General features: G+C 42.2%; 1 protein-coding gene across 1 annotated transcript in view; it reads left to right on the plus strand.

Moving 5' to 3' along the window:
* Positions 1-227: 227 nt before the first annotated feature.
* The window catches only part of nrbp2b (nuclear receptor binding protein 2b), a 43,132-nt gene continuing 29,420 nt past the window's right edge, over positions 228-13,939 (plus strand). Inside the window, exon 1 of the mRNA XM_026179925.1 lies at positions 228-944. Within this exon, the coding sequence (XP_026035710.1) occupies positions 825-944 (120 nt within the window). The 5' untranslated portion in view covers positions 228-824. The remainder of the gene's footprint in view (positions 945-13,939) is intronic.

Below are 13,939 nucleotides of genomic sequence, written 5' to 3' on the forward strand. Positions count from 1 at the left end.
GTAAAATATGGAGCTGAAACGCGATAATAGCCCACCTTCTGTCACATGCACCTCACTCGGGCCTCTCAGTGCGACAGTCTTCAAACTGGCTGAAATATCATAGACTCGAGTAACTTTCGTGCATATCGATTCTAGAAGTTTGCTTCCGGCTACCGGTTTCCATGCATACATGAATATATAGTGCGCGCATAGCGGCCACTTTACGGTATTTTGCTCCATCCCTCTGCGCGCAGTGCCTGGCAGGAGCCCACAGCTTCAGATCCTGCAACGCCGACAATGACGCGTGTGGGAGATGGTCGACAAAACTGAGTCTCCTCCATAAAGCAGACGACGTCTGCGGTGGGAAATGAGTGCACTGGACTCAGAGGGAATTCTTTGGCTTCGCCGATCGAGCTTCGCTTGATTGTAAATGGACAGATTGGCAGGAGAGCATTTCGCAACCTCTTTTATATGCAGCCTATAGGGCGCATGAAGTCTGGGGATATATTTTCCACCCCGTTTAGTCCGGCCAGACGCTCATTGCATGCACTTGTGTTTTTTTTTTTTTTTTTTTTTTATCAAAGGAGGGTGTTGGATTCCTTTTAACTGTCTGAGGATTGCAAACACACCGGTTTGTTTCTGCAAGATGTTTTGAGCGCCAAGAGGGTTGAGAGAGAGAGAGGGAGAGACGTTGGCTGGCTGTTGGAGGGGGTTCTTACTGCGCACACAAGCGGCTCGCCTCCTCTACCCCACAACAACAACAAAAACACACAGAGGCGATAGTGAAGGAGCGAGGGAACGCGGAGAAGTGTTGGTGTTGAAATCTGGAAATATACGGCGCTAAAATGACGATGTCCGTCCCGGAGAGGAAGTCAGGATCGGAGGGAAAGGAGGAGGAGAGCGAGGATGAGAGCGAGATCCTGGAGGAGAGCCCCTGCGGCCGCTGGCAGAAACGGAAAGAACAGGTTGGTCGGTGTGCATGAAGGATACGTGTGAGTGAGCACGTTTCTGCGCACAGCAAAGGATCTGCTCCCCGATCGGGCGGTAAATCAATTGAGCTGATCTCTCTGGCCATGCTGGACCCACCGTGTTATGCAATGTTTGAGCCCGGCCGAGGTGGTATTGCCCAATGCTGTTTGGCACCATCCCAGCAGCATAAATCTCACACAGTGACATATTTGTTGATCAGATTATAGTCCACAGAGTCCATTTGAGCCGGTCTGGGTGGCAGGAGGAGTTTCACAGAAAAACTGTAGCCAGATTTCTGCTCCTGTGCAGGATCTGCACAAACATTCAAATCCACATCTGGTTTTATTATTGCACACTTAGAAATATCGTTGACATCCATGTATTTGCAGATGTTTCACGAAGACGACAAACTGGAATTGCTTGTTCAATTAGACCCATTGATTAGTCAGCCCAAAGAGAATTACTGGACAAATTAGTTGCATGCTTAAATGTCAATAATTTTCTGGCCTCTTGTTTGTGAGAATCTGTTGCTTTTCTTTTAAATTGAATGTATTTGTGTTTTTGAGCTCTGAGCTATAGTCATCTCTAAATATGACGACTAAGGAACAATTCTTACAAAGTTTATAAAGAATTCAATGGGCAGTTGTAGCCTCCAAAATCTTTTTTTAATACTTAGTATTATTTTCTGGTGTTTGTTCTGTGATATCTCCAAACGTATCTGCAACAGTGTCCACATAATTGGTGAGACTGGTCCTTTAATTCAGGCTCTGTTTCTGTGCAGTGGTGCGGGCGCTGAATTAAAGGAGCAATCTGACAGATTTGAGTATGCAGACTTTTTTGGCCCTTTGCCTGTAAAATGCTGATTTAGTTTATTCCAAAACAAAATGCTGCAACTAAGAGAGTTGCGTGCCAAAAACACGAATGGATTAAAAAAGTGGCTGCAGAGTAATTTTCAGTCAGTTAACCAATCTATGAATTATTACATTTTTAATATAAATTTAACAGTGGTGTCAAATTTAGCGCCTGGGGGCTGGAAATAGCCTGGCAAAGAGTCCAGTCGGAAAATGTGAGAATTGCAAAGGAGGGGAAAAATTCTGACTTTTAACTGCATTTTCAGACGCGTGGCCACTAAAGTTTACTAAGTAATATATAAACCATTAAATGACAGAAACTTTTATGGTTAGTATGTCATTAGATAACAGGAAGGTTCCTGTTTTGACAGTTGATGGCACATTTTCTGTGCTTTCACAGTAAATGTCTTTTAATTGCAGGAAAAACTCTGGATAATAAGCTGCCTGTGTGATTTTTATAATTATGCATTCATTTCTTAAAGTGTAATCCCAAAGAGGCGTGTTGACGGGTGTTTTACATTTACTACAACAACTCAGAGGCGTTGTTGAAAGTGCACTTCCTTTTCTTAAAATATCTCGGGGTGCTCGTCATTACCTACACATTTTATAACTGGATGGTTTGTAGCTCATTTACACTAAAAGGAAGGGAAACAATTTGCAGGTCATTTTTGTTTTTGTATTATGTGTTATTATGCAATCATTTTGATTGGGCTGGTCCTCTTGAGATCAGACTGGGCTGGATATTTGGCCACCCAGAAACCGCCCGGGTGGGTCAAACGTGTATTTTCCTGATTGCTGGAGGTTGCTGCTGGGTTGCAAACACAGAGTCCTGGACTGAAAACGTACTTGCAGTTGCTTTGGTTGCTAGCAGAAGTAAAAGTTGCACCTTTTGAAGCATTTTTGTCACTGTGGTAAAAGCCCAACTTTTACTTTAACTGTGACCAGTGTAAATTTCCACTTTGCAGCACTTTTTTTGCAGGTTCATTACTGCTTAAGTAAGTAGTTGGCAAGTGTTTGCATACGAGTCTGAGCGACTGGTCGACCAGCCTCGAGGCCTGTATGAGTGACTCCTCTAAGTGCTCTTTAATGAATGACATTAGTGTCATCATGTGTTCACTATATAACTGCTTCTGTTTAAAAATGTGACATGGGTGAAGGAGGGAGGTGCATAACTGTAACAGCATCGAGAGCAGATTCACAAATCCATGAGTCGTTCTTTAGCAGGAAAACTTTCGCTTAATTTACAGCAAGTTGGACAAGTTGAAGCTTATAGCAAATAGTCAGCTGCAACTTTGAACATTGTGAATTTTCATTCATTTGATCAAACAGGTGCTGATTCTCTGTGTTAAACATGCAGATTTGAATGTTTTTCTTAAATTTATGTTTCTGTGTTTGCTGTTTGAGGCTTCGTGCTGAAAAAATACCAATAAACCCAAAACCATTTAACCCATTTCTCCCAAGATGGCTTAAAAGATGATGACAGCTCTTAGCTGCAGTGTTCTTGTCCTTGTGAGCATCAGCACTTCAGCTTCATTAGCAAAAGTAAATAAACCGTTGGCCTCACTCGAAGCGCCCTCTCCCTCATGTGGTCTCCATGTTTGTTCCAGTATGTGTGACATTCCCAGCTCTCCACATCGGAAACGTGTCCGCACGCACGCTGTGTAAGCCAAACAACCGCCAAGATGCTCAGTCATTATCAGAGAGAAGAAACAGTTCAGCATCGTGAATCTGTGGGTGTCGCCTCTGCTAACGGCTCCAGATAAGACTCAGAATTTAAGTTGAAGGTTATCTCTGGTTCGCACACAGGCTCCTCGGCATGCACAAACCACCTGACCTCGCTGCATTCTCACTACCATCAAGTGTTTTTCATGCTAGAACACACACACATATACATAAACCCTACCCCACCCTAGTGATTTTCCACCCATTGATTACCCATCTGTGTGTTTTTCTGAGCCACCCCCACTGTCACTTTTTCATTTGCCCCACACTGAGAGCATCAGTCTCTCATGGCTGGTAGTAGAAACCCACATGAGAATACTTTTCTTATGTAGCTATGCATGCTAATAATGTAATGTATTATATCTTATCGATTGATTTGTTTTAATTGTAGATTACACTATCAATTTCTATTTATTTATTTCTGTTTTATCTCAGAAAAGTGGAAAAATACCAGACTGCATAAAACTCACAGTCTCCACCCACACTCCAGCCTTTGTTTAGTTTCTTTGTGCTATTCTGAACAGAAGAAAATTGGATCAACCCCAGATGTCTGTAAGTCTGGGACAGGATCTGCTCTGCTGCTGAGTTACACCTGAATCACCCAGTAAATACAGGACGACAGGCTTAAACACTTGAACTCGCTGGTGTCCGCGCATCTTCTGGTTCAGACAAATTAACACTTGTTGCTGCGGGAAAAAAGAGATGTCGTCACATCCATTGATGCTATTTGCTCTGCTCCCTGTCACTTCTCTGCTGCTGAGCTCTTTGCTTTCCTCCCCTTCTCTCTATCACACACAAACACACACACACACACACACGGTAACAGCAGAGAGAAACTATAAGCCATGCACCTACTGGCTGCTTTATTAGTTACATTTTGCTAGTACATGGTTGCACTTCCCTTTTCCTTTCCTTTCAGAGCTGCTGTAATTCTCCATAGCACAGATTCAATATGGATTCAGAGACTTTGGTTCATGTTGGCATGACAGCATCACACAGTTGCTGTAGATTTGTTGGCGGCACATCTGTGACACGAGTCTCCATTTGCACCACTTCTATTAAATTGAGACTGGTGGCTGTTGAGGCTGTTTGAATGCAGTAAACGAACTGTGATGTGGAGCTTTGTGAAACAGCGTGTTATCCTCCTGGTCATAAAGAGATGGACATGGTCAGAAACAACGCACAGGTAGGCTGTTTTCTTTACCAAGGCAGGATGGTATGATGCTTTAGTGACGCTTACAGCAGATTCTGACTCTATCATCTGAATGAGAAATCGAGACTCATCAGACCAGGCAACAGTTATTTAAATTCTCAACTTCTGTAGTTTTCTACTCCTGTTTTGGTGAGCCTGTGTGAATTGTAGCCTCAGTTTCGTGCTCTTAGCTGACAGGAGTGGCACCAAGCATGGTTTCCTCTTACTGTAAGGTTTTACATCTTGTCATTCATAGATGTTCTGGCCATTCCCCTCTGACCTCTGACATCAACGAGGCTGTTTCACAAAGAGAGCTGCCGCTTCCTGGATATTTTCTCTCTTTCAGACCATTCTCTGTAAACCCTAGAGATGGTTGTGTGGGGGAAAATCCCAGCACATCAGCAGCTTCTGAAAACCCAGACCTGAAAACCCAATAATGCCATGCTCAGAGTCACTAAAATGACCTTTCTTCCTCATCCTGATGCTCAGTTTGAACTTCAGCAGGTTGTTTTGACCATGTCTGCATACCTAAATGAACTATTTATCGCTGTGTGATTAGCTGATTGGATATTTATATTGACATTCAGTTGAATATATGTCCCTAATAAAGTGGCCTGTGAGAGTATATATATTTGCATAATGCAGTGGAGACTCACACTGCACTGAAAGGAAACAAAGGCAGTTAAATCAGGTAAACGCTGTAAATAAAGCCCAGGGTCTTTTGCTTATTTTTCCACTTTTGTATGCAAATTAATTTTTCATCTGTGTGAAAATCAGCACTAATGCTTCTGATATGCTTTTATTTGAAGTCGGTAAGCCAGGGCTTGATCTAGGAATTTTTATTTTTTATTAATTAATCTTTTTTTGCATGTGTAGTTCACTCTTATAGCGTTATCTCAAAAGGGACGCTTGAGCAACAAGCAGTTGCTTAAAGTCAGTTTGTCCTTCTTGACCCAACACAGAGTTGTGATATTCCTCTCGGACTCATCGCTGCTGTTGTGTTTGGAAAGCACAAAGTTGTGCGAGCAGAATCAAAACAGCCGTGACGTTTTCCAATGTGGTTCGTCGCTGAAAGTCTTTCCAGGCAGATTTTTTTTAAATATTTCCATTTCAGTGTTCGTGTGAAAGGAAACCAGAATTGTTCCTTGAAGCAGCGCCACAATATGACACGAGAAATCAATCAAACTGAAGCCGGTGGCCTTGCTTATTATTGTCTTTGCAGGAACAGTTGAATTAAAATGGGTGGACAATTGTTGCAATTGTGCTGAGCTGCAATCCCGCCGCTCTTTATTAACACGCCTATAAAATCTGCACATCAGCAGCAAAATGATTTACGAGCTCGTGATTTACATTTCTGGCTGCTGCCACGTATCGTCTGATTGAGCCATCTCGAGATTCTCTGAATGGGAACCTTCGAGCTCACGCAGCACATTTAATTCCAGTTTATCTCAGATTTGTCACACGTTTGTTTTACGGATCTTTTTGTGAGGAAACGTGTTGCGTAAAATTTTGGCAATTGCACGCCGATTGCTCTAAAGCAGTGTGTTTTATCAATGAGGTGAAAGAGACAAAAAGACAAAGACTTGGCCTTCCTTTCAATGTTGCCCTGCATAAAAGTCAGTGAATAATCATATAATAATAAAAGTGTTCTCGTAAACCTGCAGAACTTGTCTTAAGATGATCCAGTGACAGCTGTATGAACATTAATGGGTTCATTTAACATAGTTTCAATGGTCGCAGGTGCAAAATTGAATCTAATATAAAACTAAGTTGTGATATCTGTACAGTAGGAGGCTCATCCACCCCATCACACTGGTTTATCACGGCTCTCCTGTGATCTCTGTTTGATAATGGAGCAGGCCGGTGCCTCATACCCTCTCCACCTCTCCTCCATAGTGCACCCGGCAGACTCGGTGCTCATTCCAGTAATTGCTCCATCTTCTATTTCCAGGATCTGCCTCCATCTGCAGACTGGTGTTAATTCATGTATGAGTGTTTGCTGATGCTGCTTTTTGTGTTCCCCCTGTTTGAAACTCACATGCATGTGTCAGGTTTGAGGAGCTAGAGGCCTGGTCAGATATGTGGAGCTATGGGTGAGGCAGAGGCAGTTGTTGGATAGAGCACAGCAATGGTTTTTATTACGCCTTTACTTTTTCTACAGTGAAAAGTCAAAGATGTCCGGAGTGAGACACCTGATTATTACATCTGTGGCGTAATTATGTGACGATATTCAGGGTTTTCCCAGAGAAATGTTAAGCAACTTGACACCACACCCAGATCTTGTCTCGGCTATCGGTTGTTTTTACTTGGTTAGTCAACGGTTGCTTAAATGAGAGTCACAATTTTACATCGTGTCAGTTTTGTGATCCACTTCCCTGAAGGTAAGTATACCTGAACATTAGTTAGCCCGTGTTTGCTGTACAGTATGTTCATCATAAATCGTGAAATGTACACAAATGATTGAGAAAAATATATTTCAGATGTTTGTTCAGGATAGTCTGGTTTCAACACTGAGGGGGATTTAATAACGCACCAAGAAAACTAGTTATACTAGTTGTAGGGTTACCAACCTGTGGGATTTGGGCAGACTTATCTGATTATTGTGAGTTGTCCAGTGTCTCAAATCACAGTTTTGGGGAAGAAGTGACGATGCCTTCATCCAACTAATCCCAAATGTCAGACACATCTGTAAGAATACCACGACAGGGGCAACCTGGACGAGATAGAAGGCTGCGATCGAAGCCATCATCAGTGCAGATAGCGTTCACACTAATTATTAATTTTATGGGTTTTTTTGTCACTGATTAGATTTGGGTCAGGGGTGTCAAACATATGGCTCGGTGGCCAGAATCGGCCTGGCAGAGATTCTAATCCGGTCCACTGGGTGGCTTTGGAAAATATGAAGAAGGTCATCGATTTTGGACTTTTAACTGTACATTCAGTATTTAAATCTTTTCCTGCAGGTAAACCCGAGACCAAAATGACAATAAAGTTCCTGATTTTTTTTCAGTCTGGGCACTTTTTCTACCTTTTCTGTTATATTACACATTTATTACTTACAAATTAATCCCCCAAAAGCTGCACTGATAGAGTTCAACATGTAGAAAAATTGAGACATGCTGTTGAATCTGCACTTAATAACTGAAGGGTTTAATGTGTGGTTAAACTTACTTAGGCTTATGTGGCCCACGATGTAAAATGAGTTTAAAAACCTCCAGCATATTCATAAAAAGGTTATGAGAAGCAAAATATGAGCGTCATTCCCACACAACTCAAATTACAGTGAATTTACACATTAACGTAGCTTGTAGCTAAGAAGGTGGATATCAAGCTAATGTAATTATTAGTGGATAATAAGAGAAACTTGAGTTATTACTTGAAAGATGTGAGATACGTTAAAAAAGGAAGGAATCTCTGTAAATGTAAGCTCGTATCGTAACCGCGTGTCTGAAGTTGTGAAGCCCAAGTGCCTGTGTCGCCTTTGCTTTTCTCATCAAGTCCTCTTCACGCTTTGGGGGAGTGTTGCTAGAGATACAAAGAAAGTGAGTGTGAAGTCATTAGCAGGAGCATATCCTCATGTTTTGGTTGAAAGTAGTTAAAGTTTCATTACAGCATATCATTCGTCTAAAGGGATTGTCATTTAAAACGTTTACCACAGTTATAGCCGTTTCAGGACTGCTAAAGAAGAGACTTTTGGAAACACTCACCAAACCTTCAGTTGGATAACTCCGGGGTTATCATGTGCAGCACAGTGGTTTATACTAGTACATCACACATTGCTTGGGTTCAAATCCACCATCTGGCTGTGGTCTTTCTGTGTGGCGTTTGCATTTTCCCCCAGTGTCTGTGTGGTTTCTCCAGGTACCCCGACTTCCTACCACAGCCCAAAAACAGTTAGCGGGCTTATTTTAAGGTTAGTTAGTGATTCTCAATTGCCCGTAGGTGTAAATGCGAATGCGAATGGTTGTTTGTCTCTGTCTCCGTGTTAGCCCTGTGACAAACTGCTGATGTGTCCAGGATATTGGATGAATTGGAAAAGCAGGAGAGGATGGATGAATGGATGGACAGAAAATAAACTTCAATCCACAACATCAAATAATCCTTCCCTGATGTCATGTCTTCCTCTGGTGATGGACGCCACCTAGATTCAGCGCTGTATTCGCTTTCTTGGTTACTTCAGGTGTATCTTTTCTCCCACCATCACTGTCACCCAAGCAAAGAAGAATTTGTTTTCACTCTTCTGCCCTCGTACTATTTAAGCCTCTGTTTCCCAAAACATGCGTGCCTTAGTGGTCATGTGATGTTGGTATATACAGAGATTATTTCTGGGAGCTAACTGTGAACTTGTGTAAAAACACACATTTTCAGCAAAAGCACATTATGTGAATAGCCTCAGGCTCGCTTTGGGCAGGATGCAGACACAACAGGTCGGTTTTGAACAGCTCTGTTTTGACCAACTTAGAAGATTAACCTTTAGCACAGATCACTTCCCCTTCTAAGTCCACGTCAAGCTGTGGATTGCTGCCCGTCCTCGGGGGTCCTCCTATTAACTGACACCTTTAATCAGACATGCAGGCTGGTTTGACAGCTGTCCTCTGAGGAATGACTTCAGCTCGGGTTTCCTCTCACTGGAAATGGAGAGCAGGGGTAGCCGGCTTTTATAAACCTGTTAATAGCGGTACTCTCCTGCTGCCGCTAAAGGCTTAAAGCCGTGCTGTGAAAAGCCATTTACACCCATCAATTCTTAGAAAAGAAAATCAGTTGTTGACTGTTTCATTCATGCTAGGAGAATGGCCTTAAAGAGTGCATTGCAGGTGTGCATGCCAGTTGGTCTGTTCACCACTTTGAGTCTGACCTAACCTAAATATCTCAGCATATAGGACAGCAACCACCTTGCAACCATGAAAAAAATGTGGTTTCCTGCTGACTGAATTTTCCTGAATTTGGTGACCAAATAATTGCAAGTAGTAGTGACAAATAACCTTGAGGCTGATATTTGGGGTGGGAACCATCGAAATATTACTCATTTAATGTGTCTAAATGCATTAAAAGACCTACAAAACAGGTAACACTTTGTGTTTCACACTTATTACATGTTAAACTAATATATTGTTGTCACATTAATACAGACCATAAGTGGACCAACTGTAGTGTCATCACACAAAGTAAAGCTGCACTGCTGCTGATCAACAGCTGTTCCAGTCTATTTCGCCTCCTTGTGTGGGAATAGAAAGAACCTGCAGCTCTGCCTTCTCTGAACACACGGGCTGATTTATGAATGACTCACTGACGCGCTGTAAATTACCTTTTTATGCGTGATGACATTTGTGTTTTACAGCTGTCTTTGACCCAGTATCCGAGATTGCGGCAGAGACGTGTGCTATTTTCATCTCTGCACTTTTTAGCCGCAAACCTTTACTGCACGTTTCTCAGTAAAGGTTGTTTAAAATCAAATCGCGACTCGATGTTTACCCACAGCGTTAGGTTCATTGGAGCCAGTTGTTTTTGTTTCAGTGGTGCCTGTGAATGGCGGAGGCCTGTTCGCACAAAATGTAGCACCTGCACGATGGATTACTCACCGGTCGGCATGTGGATGAGAAGGTTGGTGCTAATTCATCCACCCTCTCATATGCACAGACAGTCATCATCATCATGTTGAGTGCAGTCTTGCAGTTAATTAGAGAGTAAGTGTTGTGGCTGTCACTAACTTTTTTATGTCTGTTTTTTAAAGATGTCCATCTTCACTGCAGGCAGGCACAGTAACACAGTCTTTGAGGCCAGTCAGCAACCTCTGGCAAGCACAGATAGCTTGTACATGTGTTCCCCAACTGGTTGGCAAGTGGTTGCCTGCCGTTGCAAAGAGGTTACGCTGCTGCAGTGAAAAACCTCCTTGTGATTCCTGCGGTCACCTGTAGTTTGCACAAATACTGATCAAAGGGTATTAAAACAGTGAAAAGTATGATGCAAAGCAGAAACAGTGAAAGTAAAACTTGCCTCTTTTGAAATGTGATGATCGCAGCGGTAAGCCCCATCTTTCACTTTGAACTTTGTGCGTTTCTGGTTTGTGTTGCACTTTTTTGAGAAGAGTTGGGGAGCGTTTGCAGACAAGTCGGCGTCTTCCAAGCAAACTATGGGCGATCAAAACAATCACAGGGAGATTTCTTAGTTTTTGTTTGGGGAATACACGTTTTTCTGTACTAACTGGTGTCTGGGTCTGTGTTACTGTTGCCTTGTTTAGTTATTTATATTTTAAGTCTAAAAGGGAGAGAACATGATTTTAATTACATGATCAGCAGGACATAATCAAATGTTTAAAATCTGATTTTTTTTAAAGTTTACTATATTTGTCCCAAAACAAGTTAAAAAAAACAAAACTTTTTTTCCCCAGAGTCAGACTCTGTAGTTCATCCAGTCATTGCATTAAGTAAACAAACAAACAGACTTTCAGCTAAGGCAGCTCACTCTCTGGGCAATATTCATTTTTAAGTAAATAGTATCTTATTTTGCGTACATTCATTTTATGTTGTAGTGCAGTAAAAATCAGATAAGGGAAACATGACAGATGTTTACTTTGATTACACAAACATTATGTAGGAGTAGGTAATGGATAACGGGTATTAATTTCCATGAACGCATAAATAACTTGAGCTTATTGTATAATATTATACTGCACTATATTTCCCCATAGGCAGCTTGCTCTATTTCGCTCTTTCTTTAAAGATATAACGCATTTTGAGTTCAACTTGGAAAAAAAGGCAGATGTGAAATTCAAAAGTGGGGTCAGAGGTCAAATGTGATGTGATATTTATAATTCCCAAATATCTATATTCTCAATATAAATAATAGGAGTAAGAAACAGATTTAAATACCCCTATATAGTGTGTAGTTTTGACTTTCAGATCAATCTGTTGACCTTGAGGTCAGAGGTCAAATATGACAGGATGTGACATGTTAAATCTTTATCCGGTATGTTGACGATATACACCACACTGTTTCTTGTTTCTAAGGCTTTTTCCGAATTTTTGACCAATGACTCATTAAGGTGACCTCGAAGACTTTGGTGGATGTGAGCCAAATTTGAACTGTTAACCCCACTCTGCATGCACACCCCTACAAAGTTTTATCAGAATTCGTTCGTAATTTGTTGAGTTGTTGTGTTTACAGACAGAACGATGACACAAGCGCAAACACGTCCAAAAACATGACCTCCTTGGCGGAGGTAACGACACGCTGATTCATGTGACGGATACAGAATGGAAAAAACAAAAAGGGAAAATTTGAAAACAAGAGTGAGCCAAGAAACATATTAAGTCCACTTACTGATAACTTTACTACTATAACAAGTCTTTCGGCTGCACTGTACAGACATTGGTAGATCAGGGGTTCCTTCAGATTAAAATGTCCTTAAAATACTTTCCTCATTTCCTCACACCGCTTCCAGGTACTTTGCACAAATAACCAAATAGAAAAAAGCTTTTATGTTTACATTTACATCAAACTCTCAGTTTGTCCGTGAGCTTCACTATTAACACTAAAGATACCTGTAGTTTACACTGTGATTTGTCCTCTTAAAAAGACTTTACTACTCTGTAGCACTACAGAGCACTATTTTATGATGGGGTCTTGAGATGATTACACTACTCCAGTGATGGAAAGTTACTTGCAGTAACAAAGCCAAGGAAGCACACAAAGCAGCATTTGGAAGATTTCTGTGCAAGTGTTTTTACAGGGAGGAGGAAAACGTTACGAGCCTGATTCAAAAATGTGCACATTTACACTTCCTGTGAGAAACACTGAATACAGCCTGGATGTAACGACACCATGTGGATTTTAAACCTTTAGAGAACGATTTATTGCAACCTTTATCCCTTGACCTTCACTCAATTTATTACAGCCACAGTCAGATGAGGCGAGTCGCCTGGCCTTCTTCTCATGGTTGGCATTTGTGCTTAAAGAGGCTCCTGCTTTTAGGGTCTCAGACATTAAAACTTGACTTTCTGCTGTTTTGAATCGTCTTGATGTAGAAAAATGCTGTGTAGCTGTGCTGAAAATGTCAGATCTGGACAGTTATGAATTAAAAACACACAACAAAACTACAAATTAGTTCCAGGGAGGTTTTAAATGAGGCATTTTTGTGCTCATTTCCAGCTTTGCTAGAGTAGCTTTGCATGACTTTTCTTATGCTGGGCCTCAGTGCGTGCACTGTTCTCATTTTCAGTTTACTTCCTTTTGGCTGCCCCTCGCAAAGGCAAGGTTTGAACATCAGCTTGAGTACTTCTACGTAGCCTGACCTCATTTTGTGAAACTCTAACCATAAGTAAGCACGTTTTTAAATCACTGCAGTCAGAACCACTGGAAACCTAAGAGAGGGTGCACTACATAATCGGGAATGTCAGATCTCTGCCGCTGGTTTTGTGAGAAGTGTCCCAGAAGACCAGAAACACTGTTTTCTTAAAACATTTTCAGGTTACAGTTTGCGAATCATGGGGTCATGTGATCCCGGGGATTCCTGTGACCTGGCTTTTGAAACACGAGCCAGCGAGGCCTCTCGGGGTCCCCGGGTCTCCGGGGATAGGCGGAGAGGTCGTTGTCAGCATTTTCCACTTCAGCTGTGTGAAACGGAGCTGCTCGGATGGGGAAAGCTGGCATGAAAAGGACTCTTCGAGGAATACCCGTCATGTCCCCTGGCTTCCACTGAGCTGTCAAAGCAGTTCAGCATCACATGATATCCATACCTCCGAGGAGCGCTTTCTACCTCCTCGAGCATGCTCTGTACACAGTCGGCGAGATCTTTGAAACATGCGTGTAAAAGTCAAACAGACTTTCTTGCATTGATGGATTCAAAAGAGGAGAGCTTTTTGGCGTTTATCACTCAGAAACAGAAAGTCTCAACAGTTACCGGGGTCTTTCTGTGTGGAGTTTGCATGTTCTCCCCGTGTTTGCGTGGGTTCCCTCCGGGTACTCCGGTTTCCTCCCACCGTCCAAAGACATGCAGCTTGTGGGGATAGGTTAATTGGATAATCCAAATTGCCACTAGGTGTGACTGGTTGTCTGTCCCTGTGTGTTGGCCCTGCGACAGACTGGCGACCTGTCCAGGGTGTACCCCGCCTCTCGCCCTATGACAGCTGGGATAGGCTCCAGCGCCCCCCGTGACCCCGAAAATGGATAAGCGGAAGCGAATGGATGGATGGATAATTCGTACTGCATAATGCCGTCATTATTCAGC

This window comes from Astatotilapia calliptera, chromosome 9, assembly GCF_900246225.1.
Source record: "Astatotilapia calliptera chromosome 9, fAstCal1.2, whole genome shotgun sequence".
Lineage (NCBI taxonomy): Eukaryota > Metazoa > Chordata > Actinopteri > Cichliformes > Cichlidae > Astatotilapia > Astatotilapia calliptera.